The sequence below is a fragment of the Tauraco erythrolophus genome, chromosome 7, assembly GCF_009769465.1.
Source record: "Tauraco erythrolophus isolate bTauEry1 chromosome 7, bTauEry1.pri, whole genome shotgun sequence".
Classification (NCBI taxonomy): domain Eukaryota; kingdom Metazoa; phylum Chordata; class Aves; order Musophagiformes; family Musophagidae; genus Tauraco; species Tauraco erythrolophus.
In genome coordinates, this window is record NC_141471.1 from 22,480,867 (window position 1) to 22,501,142 (window position 20,276).

At 38.1% G+C, this 20,276-nt stretch overlaps 1 protein-coding gene across 7 annotated transcripts in view; it reads right to left on the minus strand.

Annotated features, from left to right (window-relative positions):
* CACNB2 (calcium voltage-gated channel auxiliary subunit beta 2) overlaps positions 1–20,276 on the minus strand; it is a 261,118-nt gene that overhangs the window by 34,502 nt on the left and 206,340 nt on the right. For all 7 annotated transcript variants that reach the window (XM_086615011.1, XM_086615013.1, XM_086615010.1 and 4 more), the window contains 2 exons: positions 5,549–5,671; positions 995–1,131 (listed from right to left, as the gene is read on the minus strand). In XM_086615011.1, coding sequence (XP_086471137.1) covers positions 995–1,131; positions 5,549–5,671 — 260 coding nt within the window. The remainder of the gene's footprint in view (positions 1–994; positions 1,132–5,548; positions 5,672–20,276) is intronic.

A 20,276-nucleotide genomic window follows, 5' to 3' on the forward strand; every position in this document is an offset into this window, starting at 1 on the left:
CCTGCTGAGGACAGCTCACTCATAGGAAAGGCACGTCACAGCTGGGTAACATGGCTGAGTACTGCAGCATCCTGGTCTCCTCCTACTGTAGACATGCTCTTCAAACACTGCTGTCCTTCCTACTGAAGTAGGAAAGCCTTTCTGGCTTCCCGAATGTTTCCCAGCTGTTTTCTCAATTGCAGCTCCATCCCACTCAGACATACTGGAAATATGTGTTTCCTACATACCCAAAGGGAAGCAAGTGGCATTTGCTTCCACGTGTGTTAATGTTTACTGGAAAACGACTTTATTAAGAATTCTGCAGTAAAGATGGCATTATCACCATCTTGCAGTATTGTTCAATACATCTAGATAGAAACACAGAATCACAGAAACCATAGATACTGAATCTTATTTTTTATGTAACGATGGCTGCAGTCAGAGACAACAAATGACTTGACATGAAATCGTAATGCATCGTAAAATGCAGTATTCTTAAAAGCTGTGTATGCAGGTAATGAATCTGACAACGACCAAACCACTTTTTCCCTAACAGCTAACTAACAGGCACTGGCTTCAGCTTACAAATAAATTATTCTTAACATTTTCTGTAATTTCTAAAATCAGCTTTAAAAGTGTTTAGAAATTGCAAGATCATGAAAATAAGTAACAAATGCTAAAAAATTTAGGGTGAATGATTTTTAAGTAAAAAATTGTGCTTGCATATAGTAAATTTACTAATTGCAGTATGTGTTTGCAAATATTTTCTAAAAATAAAATTGAATAATAGCCATTGTAGGCCACCACAGACCACCAATCCAAATATCTACTTTGTCTCTCCAATACCAATGACATTAATTATATAAATACACATTACTTCCTTCATTGATTCAAAATGTTTGTAGCTGCCAATTACTATAATTAAACAGAACCATAGCATTACACATAGCACAGCATTAACTTCCAAGTTGCATCACAGTCAATGCTACTATTTTTAATGATTTGTTTTTATTACCTGGAGTAGAATTTTCCTTGTTTTGCCTTTTGTTCATGCTGCAGCCTCATGTTTTCTAGCTTGACTGGGCTTGGTATGAATCCTATTTCACAGCCTTCTTTTACCAACCGTCCTATCCACCAGTCATTATTAAATTTCTACAGATAAAAAGAAAAAGTCATATACTAAGAAACTACTGTATTTGGGATCATTTTGTTATTATTTTTAATTTGCAGCTAAGCCATTTCATGTAATTCTTCCCTGAAGTTAATCACTGTACTAGGTTGTTATGACAATGAAGAATTGTGGTAATATTCAGAAATACATTAAAATAATTACATCTTGCAAATTATTAAAATGCCACAGTACTTAAGCAGAAACCTTCCTTCACAGACTTCATGATTCTCCCTGGCTGTTATTGCCAACCATTTCACCATCTTCATTTTTTCCTGTTTTACAATCTTTTCTCCTCATACATGAGGGCTGCTTTTGTTCTGTCTTGATGTTTCTCCTTGGTGGACACCAGAGATTTCTTCTGATCTGCTCCTACTCACTGCAACAATTTTTACAGCTCTGCAATAATCTATTTTTCTTATTGCATTACATTCAGTTCTCTATTTAAAATAAAAAAAATACTACTTCTCAAACTCCCTCGCTTCTTTGAACTTACTGAAATCTTCTGAAATATGACTACATTCTGCTGCTTATATATGCACTACTGCATACACCCCATGTGATCTGCATCTTAAACATACAGTGATAGATCCACAAGGAATGGATATCTTTGGATGACTAAAAAATCGTGCAATTCTACCAATGCGCAAGATAGTCCAATTAACTGAACTTCAGCTATATGAAATATGAGATAATGACTACTCTAATTTAATAATATTTATTAATACACACAGAGAGGGTTTTGTTTGTTTGCTTTGCAGAGGTCCGTAAAGCAGAATTATCTGCTTTTTCCTTTATTATTTATTCAACATTTTCGGATGAGAATAGGTCACTTCTGTATGGCCCCACATGCAATATTCTGAGAGTATCTACTGTCAAACGTGAATTTTCAATAATTTGGATTACTTATGAAACTATAAGAGAATATCTGAATCGGAAGCGAAGTTGCCTTCTTGAATCTGAAGCTATGAATGAAGATATTACAGTGCACGTTTAATGATTTAATAAGTAGCTTTAACAAGTGTGCAGTTAGGAGTAAAACATGTAAAATGTGTGGGCTCGCATAAAAAGGAATTAATTTCACTGAGAATACAATGTTGGTGGATCAATGATACACAACCTAAATTACAGTATTATCTTTTATTCTGGCTACTACAGAAATGTTGTGATGCTTGAAGCCAACTTTAAGATATTTAGCTAAGAAAAAATATAGATTAAAATAAATGCACTTTTAAGCTCATAAAATATAACAGGATCTATAACATCTTATTTATACAATGGGATGCCTTTATGAGTAAGAATACCAACATTTAACAGGGAGCTATTCTGGAATAGTAATTTCTCAAAGCTGTATTAGACTGAAACTTATTATTAAAAGAATAACATTTCATTGCAAAATGCTAACTAAAGATATGCAAGTGAATTCAAAATATGTTGTAGGATAATATAGGTGGAGGATGACTACAGCAATTGAGCCAATGGAGGTTGCTATTATATGGATCTGCTTGGTGGCATACAGGAGGTCTGCAAAAGTAGTATCATTAACTTGGCAAAAACATCATTAAATTAAAATCTGAACAGCCACTACTTTTTTATACTGTCCTATAGTACAGTAGACTACTACACAACAACATTCATTTTATTCTAATTGAGAGAAACGCTAAATCCAAAGGAATTTTTTCTTCATACAAAAATAAAAGCATCTGGAATTCACTCCTGCTAAGTCTCAAATCTAAAAGCTGTGTCAGTATACGAAAAGAAGGGTAAGATATTTCTATAAGTAAATAATACCACGCATACTAATTTCTAATTTTAAAAAGTAATAGCAGAAATCTTGGTAGCGAGGTGTCTAGCTCTTAAGGTGCTGATGGGGCTGAGTGATTCTCTGTAATTTACCTGTGCTTGGAGTGCCAAGGGAAACACAAATATGAGTTCAATGCAAAGCAGAATTATGGCCATGCCTTAAAGCCCCAAAAGATTCAGGAGTGACTATGATGCAATGTGTGTTTCTTCACGCAGGAAGGAATCCTTCATTTTTATATGTGCTGTGTTTTAATGAATGTAACCAAATAATGAAAATAAAATTCCGTCATACTCAATCACTGCAGCACTTTTCACCATTGCCCATGTACATTCAAACTGAAGTTTTTTTTGTTTGAGTCCTCTCAGCAGCATAAATTGGAGAATGCTCCTCACAGACAAGAAGAGGACGGCATTGATCTAGTACAGTACTACTATGCAGGCAAAAGTTATCTGAGATTAACTTTGATTTCTTTATTTCTAGCAACCACTTAGGTATAAAATGTAAAAGCAACACTACATTTCACAGTACAATATATTTTTTTACTTGCCATCTGCATAAATAATGAAATTTTGGACTTTTCACTTCTCCCAGCATTAACTATAGGGAGTACCAAAATTACTGAAAATGCAGTATCTGGTGGGTAAGGAGCAATATCTGGCGGAGCCTCGGAGAGCAAGCAGGGCAAGGCCATGGAAAAGGGAAGGGCAGGATGTGGCTGTGCAGGGAAGGGCCACTGCTCAGGGCACCCTCCTGAAGACGTTTGACCCACCCAGACTCAACTGCCACTGCCAAACACAGGACCAGAGAGTCCAAGTCCAACTCGTTGGGGTCCCTTCCCACCTCTCCCAGCAGGGTCCCTTCCACAACCCAGCTCTGGCCTAGCACCACTAGATGGTCAACTTCCCTTAACTGCTTAGAGAGAAACCCAGATATTTTTAAAGGCAATTAGCACAGAGTACCTGTTCTACTACATCTGAAGCTGCAAGAACAACTGCATTTTAATGTACATTTCCACAACTCAGTGCTACATTCACCCACAGAAAATATAACAACTCAGCTGAGCTAAGCTTCCTTTCAAGGCATTTCTGGAGATCCAGAAAAGTTCAGGAAACTTTTTCTTCCTCATTTTCTCCCATGCGTATTTACATCTGAGTCTAAGTTGTGCTGTGAGGAAAAAAAGCATAAATTATAGCAGAAAATCCACTAACACTGTGTTTCTGGTTCATATGGAAACAGGAGAAACAGTTGATGTGAAGTCTGAGATTACCAGCTCGTTTGAAATGCAGATGGAATAGAAGACTATACGAAATAATTTTGTCTAACCAAACTGAGCTGTATTTTCCAGGGCTTCCGGACTCACCGGAGAAGGCTGATGGTTTTCTTTTGCCAGGACTCTGTGTCTGCTCATCTCTACTTTTGTTATAAGACAGAGCAGAGCACTTCTTTTGCACTATCATCAGACAGAAAACATACTTCCTTCACTATATACAGTTTGAATCCAAATTATCTCTTTTTTGTGTGTTTAATATATATGGAAAGTGATGATCATTAGTCATCAGTATGAAGGCACTAAAAGTCTATTTCTCATGTTTAGTCTCTGTCCACCTGTACTTCTACCTGTGTACTGGGAATGTTTCCTGCTTCTGCAAAGCACCTGCACTGGCAGAATCATTGTGCTTCATCGATCATATCTACTGAGGGATTTTTTGATAATCTAAAATGGGGCAAAGTTACAATTTCAAATGCATGGCTAAGTTGCTTTCATCCTCAGGCTAACTTTCTAGTTCTTCTGCTACAAATTTCCATTTCCAGATGGATTATTTTGTGACAAAACACAATGGATGGAATATGACCAGAAGCTGGGAAATCTCGTAAAATGAGGGAATCATTCAGAAAGGAACAGCAGGCTGCTAAGGAGGGCCTGTATGGGAAGGTTACCGAGTTATTTGCTTCAGATTGTCTTGCAAGGAGCAGAGAAAGAAAATTACTTTAGGTGTTTGAAACTGTAAAAACTGAAAATTTTCAAAGCCAAACTACAGGAAAAAAAAACAACTTAGCAAATGCAAAATGCCTTTTTTTGACATTGCTATGTGCATCTTGAAACACCACATCAGTTCTTCAGTATGTAACTGTTAACAAAATATTGTCTGTGCCAGGGGAAAAACTTCAGTGAAAAAAAGGAGACCTGAGGATTTTGGGGATAACTGAGGTTCAGTCACAGAAATAAAAGATAATCAACCCTTGGCTGCTGAATCACAATGAACCCTCAGAGTACTAGAATGGTAAAACCCACAAATATATCATTGAATATGCAGAAGTAAATTTTTAAAGCTCTAAATAAGTGATTTTTACTAGAGAAGAAAAGCATTTGCTTTCCAAACTTCATTAATTTGATTGTAAGAAATTTGTGTCATAATTTTTATAAAAATATTATTTCAAAGAACATTCAATTCTTATACATAGCTACCTTATTTAAATAACATTTCTGTAGTGCTTTGACAATGTGAAGTGTTTAATCTTAATGTTAAGAAACAGTAGCACTATTACTCAAATAGAACCTTAAAGAGGCACTCACTTATTCCTCTAGTTTTACTTACTTCTTTAACATGAAGAAAATCTTTAGCCTCAAATGAGATGGCCATGCCTGGGACTGGAACATCGTCATCGTGAGCTGCACTGTACCCAACATTTGTCCGAACTGCAAATGCAACAGGTTTTGTCTGCAAAACAAAAGATGAAGACCTCCCTCACAAACATGTACATATGTACAAACATATACACTGAGGATGATTTCTGTGAGTTATCTTCTTAAAATAATAAAAATTACAGAGAACTTTCAAAGCATCCATGTAAAACATCATTAAGCGTCACATTTACTTACCTCAGTTCTTTCCTATCAACATGTTTCATGATAGAATTCAAGATTTTTTTCTAGCTATTAGTCCTATGAATTCACTTGGGGTAAGTCAAATCAATAATCAGAAATCATAAACTAGTTGGCAATCCATATACTATGCCCGGCTTGCAGTTCTGCTGCCACACTTGCTTAGAGCTATGGAGGAGCTCATGTTCCCCAAGCAGCCTTCAGGGAAATCACAAAGTAGGAGGAGGAGTGCCAGCAGCTGCCAGTGACCCCTAAACAAGACACCTCACTGCAGAGCCATTCTGAGAGTGCAGTAATGTGCCCTCAGTTCATCAGGTTGTTACCAAATACCAGCCGCAGAAAGAATTATTGGTTCCCGTAATTCATACTACAACCTATACTGGTAGTCGATATCAGTAAGTTACTGGGTTTTCACAAGTTTTATTTTCAAGAAGCAGTTGCAGGAAGAGTCAGTGCCTCCCCTGGTCCCACAGCTGCCCTCCAGCCTCCTGCACAGCTTCTCCATCAAGCCCCACTGGTGCTGAACATCTTTATGCACAGGTATGGTTAAGCAGGTAGTAAAAGCTGCCATCCAGCTCAGGCCAGCCTATAGCTATAGAAGGCTTCCTCTTCTGAGAGGTACAACCAAAATCCAGGAGAACAACATTTATTCTGGTTTATTTTATGCCAGACAACACATCGCCCTCCTGACAGTATCTCTGGGACCTACCATCGTTCTACCCCAGGCTAAATTTTTAGCCCACCTCCAAATCCTCCACACTGCTCTTATGATCTAGTCTTAAGTCTTTATACATTACGGCTGGCTAAATATTTTTCAAGGATGAACTGAGTCTCAGAGGTGCTCACAAGTGATTGAGAAAGGCATGACATAACTTTTCATCTTAAAATATACTAAAACTTCTACCAGATAACAAATCTAGCTTTATTAGTTGGTACCCAGCATCACTTCGTCTTGGCTAAAAATATGTTATTTTGCTGAGATGACAAGCAAAAAAATATATATCTCATTTCCTATGTAAGGAATTGCTTCCATTCATTCTTGAAAAAGAGGATATGGAAATGCATCCCCTACTTCATGACAGCAAACCCGAATACCTGAAACTAAAAATCATGCTATATTTTTCTCATTAACAAAAATCCCTGCCTGCTCCATTCAGTATTACTCTGACAACTTGCATACTGCTAGAGGACAGAAATCTGCCAGATTAAAATACATGATAAAATAATGAGAGAGATAAAGAAATAATTCTAAAGACAATATCATGCCACCTGGCCTGGAAAGGACAGTTAGAAATAAACGGAGAGAAGGTCCCCTGTCGCTTAATTCAGGTCTAATGTGCTGTAAAAAACACAGAGTTCCAATGAAGTAGATTTTAAAACTCCTTAAATAGGCCTCTATTTGAATGAACTACCACAGTCAAACAATTTACATAGAAGTGCACATTCTAGGAAGTTTTTTTAATTTAGAAGGAGAAACAATAAGCTCTTTCATAACAGTGGGTTCAAGAGAGTTTCTGTGTCAAGAAGTGAAACAGGGAGTTTCAACGGAAAGAAATTTTGGAAATGAATTGCAGAATGGGCTTTGTGTTTATATGGTATTATGAACTTAAATATGTATTTGTACAGAGAGATGATCATGAAGCTACTGGAAAAGGATTTTACTCTATCCCATCCGTTCCTTCTTCCGGAGTTAGTGGAAAAATCTTAAGAAAGGTTGAGTAGAAGGGCTCTAAAGACTGAAACTGGTACCATTTAAACACGCACTTGTTTAAACTGGAAAGCCTATGGCAGACTACAAAATTAAATACAGCTGAATATATCTACGAGTTGAAATAACACATCCCAAGAGTTCAATGTCTGTCTTGGTGTTTAGCCACAATTAGAATATTGCAAATAGCCAATTGCTTTTCTTTCCAGGTCTCTGTTCTAGAAAAAAAAAAACCAAATTAACAAATTAAGAGTACTATGTGAAATTCAATAATAAAATAAACAGTAATTGTTAAAGTGTCTCTTTTCTTTCAACAAGGAAAATCCTTTTGCTGTATAGAATATCCCGGAGATGTTACTCAATAGATATAGGTTATATAAACAACTTGATTATATTTACACTGTCCAACACAAAAAAGTTCAAATCAGAAATAATATTTTAAAAGTACATAGACGTAACTGGTAAGTGGATCAAATTCATCCATTGACAGCAAAAATATGGAGAAAAATACGTATCAAGGAGGAGTTGGTTTAGACGAGTTTACTAGATGTTCTTACTATCTACCATTCTATGTTAGAAAATGACAGCCACAATTTTTTTATATATATAAAAAATACAATCAAAAACTAATAGCTGGCTTAACTCAATGTGTTGGGCATCTTTCTCATACCTTGAACTCTTCCAGTGTGCTGGAAAAGGAGTTTAGGCACCTGTTATGGTTTGAAGTGGGGGGGGAGGTCCGGGTGGCAGAAGCTGCCCATCAGACCGGACTCCCGTCCCCCTCGGGGCTTGAGCCAATCGGCGCCTCTGCGAATTGCCCTATTTACGTCGGACAAAGGAACCGGAAAGGTGTGTGCCTGTGCCCAGGAGCGAGGAGAGGGGAGAGGGGGGCACGGCCCCCGCTCCCAGCTCCCGGCCGGGCCGGCGGCCTGGGCTGGGCCGGGCCGGGCCCGCTCCGTCGAGGATGGCGGCGGCGGAGCCGCTTGGGGAACTCGGGGAGAGCCCCGCTGCCGGGGCGCCCACCGGGCCGAGTTCACCCAGACAGGACTGAAATCTCAGAGAAACGGCCACACAGATAAGAGGTCAGTGAAGATGGAACGGAACAACGTGTGCCGCGGCTGAGTGCCCCTTGCCAGCGGCCCCTTTGCAAACAAGTCCTCGGTGGAGCAAGCAGAGACCCACTCGCAACCAGTGGATGACCCACGTCGGGAAGAGATGCCTAAGCCTGAGACTATTGTGAATCATGGGCACAGGTAGAGACACATTTTACGCATTCAGAGTCTGTACGGAGACGCATTTAAGGTCGACATGACGACTCACGCCGGAGCACATTTAAAGTTTGTTGATGACGCACGCCAGAGCGAGTGGCTGCGGCTCCTTAAAAGCCCAGGACTGGTAAAGCCCGCACTTGGGGCAAATCCGATGGGGTAAGGATTTGCCCCCCAGCGGGCAGGATTCACGCTTTCGCCGTGAGTAGGGGATCCACTGGAGCAAGGGACAATGGTGTAAGGACTCCTTTTCCTTTAAGAGAAGCGGCAGTAACAACTTGGAATGAACTGACCTGCACTCCCCCATTCCCTGCCCCCCTTTCGCCGCTGGGGGGAGGAGGTAGAGCCGGGAAGAAGAGGCAAAGAGGGGGGGAGTGGTGTTGTTTTTAAGACCTGGCCTTGTTTTCTTGTTATTCTCTTAAGTAACCGTTTTTGTGTGCTTTTCTCTTTCTAGGTAGCTGTTAATAAATAGTTTTGCATTAAGAAAAAGCCTCTTTTGCCCGGGACCGTGGTTGGTGGGTGCTCCTCTGTTCCTGTCTCGATCCTCAGCTCTTTTATTACATTTTTCTCTCCTCTCCATTTTACTGGACTGGGAGAGCTGCGTGGGTTTGGTTGCCAGACTCAGCCTAACCCACGACAGCACCTAAAACAAATTTCTGGACTCCAGTACGCGAGAAAGGTACATAAATGCTAGGCACACATAACCCTTAATGAGCCCTTAATAAGGGCACCTTGTCATTACACAGATGAACTGCTACAAGGGCATCGAGACACGATTATGCATTCATGATTACATTTATGAAAATGGGCATTTATGAGAATGATCATTCAAAAAATAAAATTTGGTGATTCCTCCACATCAACTTAAAAACCTGGCAGTGTTGATGCAACATGGGTATGTCCACTTTCTAGCAGCTCAAATGTGTGTCTGATTCAACTCATCTACAGAGCTGGCAGTTGTTACCAGCGCTCAGTTACCCTACACAGAAGATAGCTAACTACTATAGAACTAGGCTTATCATAAAGAAAAAAAGTAGTCACACGGGCACTGAATTCAGTGATATAATGCATCTTTCTTAAAAATAAAAGATAACATAAATTACTGGGTTTTAACATTCATGCAAAACCCCATAACTTTCCTGAATTTAAAAATTACAGACTGAGTTGATGCTTTCTATGCTATTCCTCATTTCAATACTGAAAATATAGATATGAATAAGCATTAAATTGTCAAATCTTCTAAATAATACTTCATCATTAAATAGTACGGCATAGAATAAATCATTCATTGTTATTAAGAATGATCTTTTTGTAAAGCATAGTAAAGTGTCATTGGAGAAATGTTATCTCAGAATAAGAATGGAAATATTAAGGACCAATCTTTGCCAAACACTGATAGAGGAGATAACATGCTTGCTTATCCATTCTCACATTTGCTATATACTCTAGCGAACATACAAAACGCTCAACAGAGTATTGTGACTTATTCCTAACAGTAACAGTCGATGGAAGATTTTAGGCTGACTAAAGACTTTAAAATCTCTGCGGCATTGCAACAAACAGACATCTTCAGCAAGTTAATGTCCTTGACATACTTTTAAGTGACCTAAAATTTCCTATTAGAGGGCAACGCCTGACTACTCAAAAAAAAAAAAAGAGAAAAATGACTACTCCAGAACTACCTTAACATGAAAGATAAGTAGCAGGTAAAAAAAAAAAATCTTCTGTAATTTTCTGCTATTGAAAAATTAATGTAAAACTGTGAGTAGAAAAACAAAGCAGAACATTGAGCTACAGATATTCACAGAAACGGCATGTCCCATTTTACATACTTGTCATACTGGCAGAAAGGGAGACGGAATTACCATGGGAGTAGACTACAATAATTAATCTAATTGAATATTTGATACTAATTATGAATGCTAGCCTTTTTACAGAAATAAATAATTCTCAGTTTCATAGAACTGTCAAATTAACTACTTTTTCTTTTCTCGAACTACATTGTCTTGAACTAAAAAAAAAAAATCCAGTTGTTACATAATTAAGGCCTTATGTAAAATTATCTTTTTTTTTCAACATACGCATATGTATATTTTAAAATATAGCTAGCATTTGCTTACATATTCTCCAGTTCTAAAATTAGAATGAGTCAAAACAGTTAAGCACTCTCTGTTCGTTCTCTAAATCTCCACGAAAACGTGATGTTAGTTCAGCACTCAGTTAATCCACAGGCTGGACTGCAAGGACAGATGCTCCCAGATGTTAAACAGTTTAACATTTCATCTCTCTCAAGAGAAATAACGCAGTCTGAAAAAGTTCACTTATCTTCAGAATGAACCTTTCCACCTTGTTTTCCTTCTTTCCCTTGTAAAAAATACAACACTCAACAGACCAAACAACCCCACATGGAGAACAATAACCAGACCATGAACATTATTATCATCTGTACTGTCAGGGCAACAGAAAACACACGCTGGAGAGGGGTTCTTCATGAACCAATTTCAGCTTCTGATTTAAACTGAGAATATAAATCAATGAAAACATATTCATCAACTGTTAAACCAACTTTGGCTGTAGACTTTTGGTAACAAACATAAATTAAAGTGGGACTAGGGAGACCTTACTTAATTTTCTCTTTTTCCATCTGGATCTCACATCTTCCTTTTGGTTCACAAGTTATGTTCACTTTATACATCCTCATGCCAACTCTCACTACTAAGTCAATACTATTTATAGTATTATTATACTCTGCTGCTTATATTCCCTCACCCTTGTTTTATGACTAAGTTGTATTCAATGCATACACGAGCATTTGCACATTGTATCTGTCTCAGTCAATTTGTCAGTTTAAACGAGTTTGCACCTGCTTGACTGAATTCGTATTTGAGAAATATTTCACCCAATAACAGAACAAAGTAATACAATCTGTTTTGTAGTACTGTACTTAAAACATGACAGGACCTTTTTTTTTCCCCTGTAACTCATTTCAAATTTTCTATGCTGAGCCATAAACCCAGTGCATGCAGCCTCTGGGGATCCCACCCAAGAGGTAAATTTTCTGACACAGAATTTGCTCACAGAACAGGTCATCTCCCTCACGACCACTAATTTTGGGAATGTCGTTTGATAACCGAGGTATCTCTATTCCCCATCCACTACCAGAATGTACAAAACCAGATTAGAGCATTCTCCAAACCATTTTCATTTACACCTGAAGTTGTCTTATGTGAAGCAATGACTCTAGACCTATAGAAGCACAAGCAAGGCTTAAGGCTGCCTTTACTTTCTTCAGCAGTATGTGACAAGGATGTAAGGTCTCCGATCCATCTCATTTCTCACTCTATTACATCATTCCCAGAGCAGAGGTACACTGAACTTACACCAGCTTAAATAAAACCAGAATGCTGATCAGAATGCATCTTTTACGAAGGCAATGCCAGCTAAGGCAAACACTGACTCAGAAAATTAATTCAGTTATCATTTTGACAAATTGCTGGTTGAAGTTTGGATCTGGGTTAAAGTTTGGAAAATTTGTTTCAAAGCAAGTCTCCTCTCTCACTATTTCTAAATAATGCTACGCATCCTTCATCATATCCACTTTTCATAGCTGCCTGTAACCTTATCTTGGAAGCAAGGAATTATTTTTCACTTTGGTAATGACTATAATGGGTCTCTCTCGAAACACTACCAGGTTTGCACTCATGAAAATTTAAAACACCACACAATTTTTTTCAGCTGAGGAAAGATGATACTGCTACTAAACTTTTCATCAGTAGTCTTGGTAGGGAGTACATTTGTCAGACGATGACCTATTTTTGACACTGTTTCCACAGCCCTGTACATAGTGTGTGGACCATAAGCAATATTAATACCTCATTTAGGACAAAGATCAATAGCAATGTGACAGCCTGGTAACTGCCATCTTAAAATACGTCACTTTACTCTGCCCTGCTGCTGACCAAGAGTCAAATCTATAAAGCAAAAGCAGTTCAAAACCTAGAAGTTTTACAGAATTACATGACTTTCATAATTATTTTAAAGAAGCTTACAATGTTATGAAATATATACTGTCACAAAAGCAGCTCAAGAATGGAAAAATTAAAATAATAAATTTACTATTTTAAAGTTTTCATTTTGTTCACTAATTTATACATCTGTTACACAAGAAACAAAAATCAAACTCACCTGAATACACAAACAATGGACAGGAAATTTAAGTCCTAAATGCTGATTATTGCTAGAGCATCATTAGAGCTAAGTAATTATCCAATCTCTAACATGGCTAGCTTCTGCTCAGCAATCTCATCATTAAGGAAGCAACAACAATTCACGCATGTCCCAATAGAAAATGAGAGCATGCCCACTATCACTAAAAGTAGTGATCAATGATACGACTTCTCAGCAAAGATCAGTCCTTCTTTTATTGGCATGGGTGTAAGTATCAAAAGTCTGGTAGCAAGACAGAACCACAGAATAACTGAGGTTGGAAGGGGCCTCCAGTGTCACCTAGTCCAACCCGTGCCCAAAGCAGGTCTGGTTAGATCAGGTTGCTCAGGGCTGTGTCCAGGCGAATCTTGATCACCTCCAAGGGCAGAAACCACAACGTCTCTGTGCATCCTGCTTCAGTATTTGAGCACCCTCATAGTAAGAAACCATACAGGAACTATGGTTTACTCATACATCTACAACTGAGAGACATAAAAATATATAGCAGATAACAAATACAGGGTTTTATACTCCAGTACAAGGAAAATGAAGTGTTATTACAAGTGGAAATCACCAATTTCCAGTTTTAATTGTAAGTGGACTAAAAGGAGGGGTTTTTTTAACCACTAGCATGGGGTTTTGTGTATGTGTGTGTGTAGCATATACTATTACTTCAGGTTAAGACAGAAGTTGTATTACTTTCCAACAGGAGACAGCACTGCCCTCATAAGCATCTGATGTCTGAGGTTCAAATCTGGGATTAATGCCTCCCTGTGCAAGGTGCTGTACTCAGCACTTCCAACAAAGTGAAGGAGCTGAAAAACAAAAGTACACTGGGAGAACAAAACACAATAAAATAGTAGTTAATAAGTAGCAGCTTGAGTACAACAATGGTATAATGAGATTCGAATTCTTCTGAATTACTAAGTCTTTTGATAGCATGGATCTCTCCTGAGGAATCTGAGAGAGAAGTGGTCAGCCAGAACATGTAGTTCTGGAGTCAAACTTCAATACTAAGGCACTGAGAAATTATTTGATCTGAGTACATTCTACCACCGATTTCCAAAAGTAAGACAATGTGAACCATGCCCAGCCATTACCAATGCTTGCACTGCAACCTTCCAAAGGGCTGGCTCACCAAATTCTTGCATAGGAAATGTCACACCCGCTGCTCTGTGGCACCTGACACCAACGTGCACCCTCCTGCAAGAGCAGCCAGGAAGGACACGTGCCCATTACACAAGCCACTGTCGCATCAGCCTTCTGCTTGGGCTCTCTAAGCAGGCTCTAAGCATCGCTGTGCAGAAACTCAGCTATTGTGATTCTCCTTAGGATTGAGGCCCATCAGTAAAATTCGCTGAAGAAATCTCTGAGTCCTTCCAGTTCCTTGGTATCCCTGCTAGAGCAATGCCTACTCTCAATGTTAAAGAAAAAAAGGAAAATTTAACACATCCAGCTGGTACAAAAGAGAGTCTGCCAGATCCATTTTTTCTTAACAACAGGTAAGCTTAAGAGAATTTTTTTGTCCTCTTGTACTCTCTAGAGATACTTCTGTTACTATTTTAGCTCATCTTCACAGACAGCTTGAAAGTCATGCTTCCTACTTCCTTTTACGAAATCATATTTGAATAGAGAGTCACCAATGTCGGTTTACATTCAGCTCAGGAGGCAGCAAGGACTGAAATAGCTTTAGTGACGCACACGGAGCTTTCTCATATGAGCGGGGTCTTTTTTTATTAGAGCATAATGCCAAAACTCATCGGTGGCCGGGTGCTGTCTGCATGCAAGTGTGCCAGGAAGGTGGCTCTTCGGTACCACCCACTTGGGGAGTTAACAGGAACAACTGGAAACAGGCACAGCTGAAGAAGTCTGTTTGTGCCTCTGAAAACATGCTTATTCTGGCAGAAAAAGCCAACAGATGAAAACTGTCGTTTGCAATAAAAATACTGTGCTGGGATTTCAAGTTCTTTTTTTCAATGTCACAAGTGAGGACATTTTATGCTTATGAGACATTTCAAGTTTATGAGACAGCATTTTAGTAGATCTTCACTTTTGGGCTAAATTGAGGTTTACATAGAGAAAAGATCTGCAGTAACATTTTCAGGCTTTTCACAAACAAAAATTCTCCAGGAAAAGCACAAATCTGTGACACAGCAAGCTAAAGTAAACAGTAAATAAATCAACAATGCAATGGTTGCTTAAAAATTAAGATACTATTATCAAAAGCTTCTGAAAAAAAGGCACATGATTGAAAAGGTGTCGTAATTCGGTATTATGCCTGCAATTCTATTGCTAGTTCCAATATTTAAATAATTTTGCACTTCATTTTTTCAACTGGATCAGCAAGTCTCTATGACTGCTAGAGCCAAAGGTTAATGTTGTTAAAATGTTTCACTTTTACATAATATGTTAAGCATGTGTTTTTCAAGAAACTCTGCTGAAAAATTCTTCCCTTATTAGAAACATACATTTTTTAGCTAGACTGCTGTATTTCCAGGAGTTATATGAATATATTCCAAGAATGATATTTTGGAGTTTGAAAAGTCAAATGTTATATTAGCTTTTAGCTAAGACACTGAACAAAAACTGAGAAGTTATTTCAGCACATGGTAAATACTACATCTTATTCAATGTGCCTGCTCCTTTCACAAGATTACATTTTATGGCCAAAGCTCATGTTATCCTACTCTTCAAGTGAGTACCTGTTGTTTCTGTAGGTCTTGCACTCTCTGAGATACTTCTCATATGTAAATTCAAATGGAATCTACAGTCTAGATACAGATTACAGAAATTATAACGCATAGTACATACATTTAAAGCTATGCTAAAAGAACATATATTAAAGTTGAAAGTTAAACATCTCAGACTTAGGAAAAGTGAAACGGAGGTACCTTTAACTTAGGGAAATAGTGGTATCTTTAATTTAGCCCCCTATTTACAGTATTACAGTACAACCATTAACTTCATAATCGTACATTCTCCCCCACCCCAGTGCTATACCTTACTTGCATGCAGGATGGATCTCCCCTTGGGACAGATCAAGAATGTGTGAAACACAACGAGCTATCTATAGTATTCTATGCTGCTCTGATGGATTAACTTTTGCCATCAAAGAGTTAGGCTCAACCAGTTCAACAGAGAAAGGCAAGCAGTCCCTAAGTGATGATTTCTTTTAAAATGGCATGAATCACCTTCTGCCTCTCTCTCTGTCCCCCAAGCAGGGAAATAAAGCACCAATTCCTAGTTATCCAGGCATATCAAACCCTACCCACAACTCAGTGCTATGAATGACAGGTTTCTTAAATTTGTCACTCAATGTTAATGGAAATTTTTGATCTCAATCTGTGATTTAGCTGCCCAGCTGCAATACTATAAAGACAAATTGATGCTCACACAGCATTCAGGTAACTCCTGCACAAGGCCCCACAAAAACAAGAGATCATTAGAGAAGTGAATACTTCTCTCTTCTTAATATGCAATAAATAGAATACTGGGCAAGAAAGAGAAGAAGAAAGGGGAAACCAAATAATCAACAGCTACTTGATAGACAAAATCAGACTATACAGTAAAAACTATAGCATTACATACCCGCACAGGAAGGAAAGTTAAGCTAGCACAAACCACCTTACATCTTTCATTTTCTACTTTTGTAGCACTTGATACTCTACACTTAGTTAAGAGTTTTTTTTAGTTTAATTTTGTGTGTGTATGTGCAATTTTCTATGTTTAAATAAAACGAACAACAAAAAGATCCCTTAAACAATAAATTTCTAGTGTCATGCTGACATTTTCATACACCATCAGTACAACTGAAATCCTTATATTCACTGCCAAAAACTCCTTGCAACTTCAACTGTAGAATTTAACAGACTGCAAATGGTTTAATACTCCGTAAGAGGAATAGCACTAGAGCTGAGACACAGGTTGGCTGTGCTTGTCTCAAATATTTGCTGAAAGGAGAACAACTATGAGACTTGGGAACTAGAGCTATTTAAAGCAAAGCTAATCAGAAACATGTAGTTTTATTGGAAATTTTCTTTTTTTTTTAGATAAAATTAACTTCAAGCTGATGCAAAGCATATAAAACACTAGGTTAGAGATCCTAATTTTTGCAGAATGACAAACAAAAGAAAAATAAATAAATGTCACTAGTTTTATCTATTATAATCCTCCTATAAATACTGCAATCCTCCTTTTGCCCTTTGGGCAAAACTGCACATCTTGAGTTCTCAGCCTGGCCACTGCTGTGGCTGTGCACATCTGGGAAGCCGGTGAGCACTTACCCCTTCCCCTTCTCTTTGCATGGAGGAGCTCCCAGGAAGTTTAGCACCAGCAGAGCTGCTGTTACACTGCCCCGTTATGGGAAAAGCCACGGCCTTGCCCATGTGTTCTGGAAATCCTTTTTTTTTGCCAGAATAATCCTCCAAAGATTTAGAATTAAGTTAGAGCAGCACTAGGGCTTCTCTGACAAGCCAGGAACCAGCCAGAACCATGCAGGGAGAAGCCAACATAAGAGTGGCTAAAAGCCAGGGTTTGGGCCATGCTTCATCTGAGCTGTGCCAAGAGCAGTCCACAATCAGGGCCTAAAGATTTATGAGACTTCTCATCCTGGTTCTGTTCAAAAATACTCCCTCACAGTAACGTACTAGAAAAAAAATTACTTCTCTTTAGTATTTCCTAATATTCTTATTTACTTTTCCTGAAAACATCTCGTTTGGATTCCTTGCTCGGAGTGCAAGATAAAACAGGTTTCCTGGTGGGTGTACGAAATGCAGGAGTGAAGCGCTGTGATGATGATATCCTTACAGAATATATTATACAGCTGGTGCACAGCTAGTCATCAAGCCAGCAGATGAAACACTAGCTGGCAATAAACCTTACTCTTATTATAGCTGAAGAACTGCTAAGGTTTAATTCCAGATTATATGAAGCAAGAGTTATTACAAAAGCATGAAATAAAGTAACACGGAATTGCAACAATTTGCTTTTTGCACCAAAAAAAAAGACACTGCATCAAAACGCAAAGCAGCAGTAAGAATTCTAATTCGAGCTTCTAGACCTGTACTCTGCTTTCTTTGGCTCAGTGGACTGAATTTTCTCTGCATATGCAGGGATGTAGTTCCTTAGACTGAACCAAAGCAAGCGGAACAGTCCACACTCAGTCCTACCTGGGAATTAACCCGCACAATACAATACCCTGCATGACCCAGCTGCCTATCCACGTGCAGTTGTTTTAGCCACAGACAACAGGTATTGTGTGTACGAGCATCTTATTCATAAGCAGCTGTCATTTACACGCTCAATAGGCCCTAACATGCCTTAACCTGCATGTTGTTGCAACAGGTTCTCCTGGGAAGTGACTGCCATTGGCAGGAGAATCACCCCTTCTCTAACCCCGAAACAGCCTTGCCCTTTGTATTGTAGGGCTTAGTTTATATTAGAGAAACCCAAAATTTAGTTTCTTTGTCATCGCCAGATACCATAGCGGTGAGAACACTCAGAGGGGAACGAGGACACTCACCAAGGGCCCCCATCACTTACTTCTGCAGCTGGCCAATGGCAGTCTCCCCTTACTCTTTTTTCCTCTCACCCTCCCCTCCCCTTTTTTTCTTTTTTTCTCCCAAAGTACCTTTCTCTATAAAGAGTTGATGTACATCATCAAGAACGGATCTGGTGACACAGCCTTGTGCATGTAAGTCTGCCTCAACACACTTCGTGCACCAATGCCATTCCCACGCAACACAAAGAATTAGGGGACAGCAAGTACGGCTTGCTAATAAGCATGGAAACCCCTGCGTACTTGAAAGCTTCAAAAAGAACAATTTTAAAATTCCTCCCTCTAGTGTCAAAATTATATAACATCCATGGCTATTCTCCAAGGAAATCTGCGATACTTTTTGAATTGCTGGTAGTCAACCAAAAGGTTCTAAATGGCCACTATGGTATAACTCATGCGCACAAAGTGATACGGCAGATACAGGAAAACAGACGGTAAAATTCTGCTTTTTATTTATTTATTTTTAATTTAAATGAATTTTATTAATAGCTATACTCTATTTCCATATTTACTTAAAGAAGTTAAGAGACTGAAGTGAAGCTTTAAAATAGAATATTAAGCTGAAATGCTGTTAAAACATTCTATTTTTGTGAATAAAACCTGTTTACAAGACATGAAGAATCGAGTATAAAATCAGTATTTATTATTAAAATAATATATTTTAATCTTGTTTTATATTTGTATTTCATCCCAAAGAAATACTCTTCTTTGTTTGTGTAAATAACTTTTTAGATTGCTTAACTAGTATCAAATTCGAGATTATTAGTACTTGTTTTTACGACTTTGTTCGAGTCAGATATTGGAAGATAAAAGCATGTTTTACTGGTTTTTAATCTAAAATTAATAATTTTCTGCATAATGGGAATAAAGACTACTTAAAATGAATAAATACAAACAATATTAACTTTAAGCAGCTTTGTAATTTTTATATTAATTTAATGCAACATTAGCTTAAGTTTTAAAATATTTTTTGTAAAATAACTCATTTAATATAGCACATGATATCGTGACGGGTATAATAAAGGTTGGTTTCACATGAAACAATACAGATTATGTACCTAATTAATCATCATCCTTTCATTTCTTAAAAACTGAAGACAACTCACTCATCTGTTTACATATCACTAAATAATTTACACAAATTTTTTGTTGTCACTTTGTGTTCTCACCAATATGGTAACTGAAAGGAACTGGAATCCACTGCATAACAAGAATTGTGGCTTAATTAACACAACAGAGTTGTGTGATAATTTGCGTAATTAGATTTACATGAAGGAGATAGCATTTTCTGGAAAGGAAAAGAAGGACGTTGCCTACCATAACAAACACGTAGATCTTCTCTAAGGTTCAGAATGTGCTGTGAGACAGACTATTGAAAGCCTCTGATTTAAGGATAAAATTAAGGGGAAGCGCCAAGGAAGGGAAACGACACATGTCGTAAGCGACCAAGCCTGGAGAAGGTGATAAGGGGTTTACTTGAATAACTGCCAATCATATACAGAGAGGTCATTGTCTAAATGGCATATTTAAACTATGTAAACATTGGCTGAGAATGGAGCCAAGCAGGATGAGCGTAACACCTTTAATGTGCTGGAAACCACAAGTAGGGAAAACAAAATAAAAGGGTCTCTTCTAGGTTTATTTCTAACCAATTGGTAGAAACTGTTTAAGAACATGGAAGTGGAAACAGGCAAGTACTCAT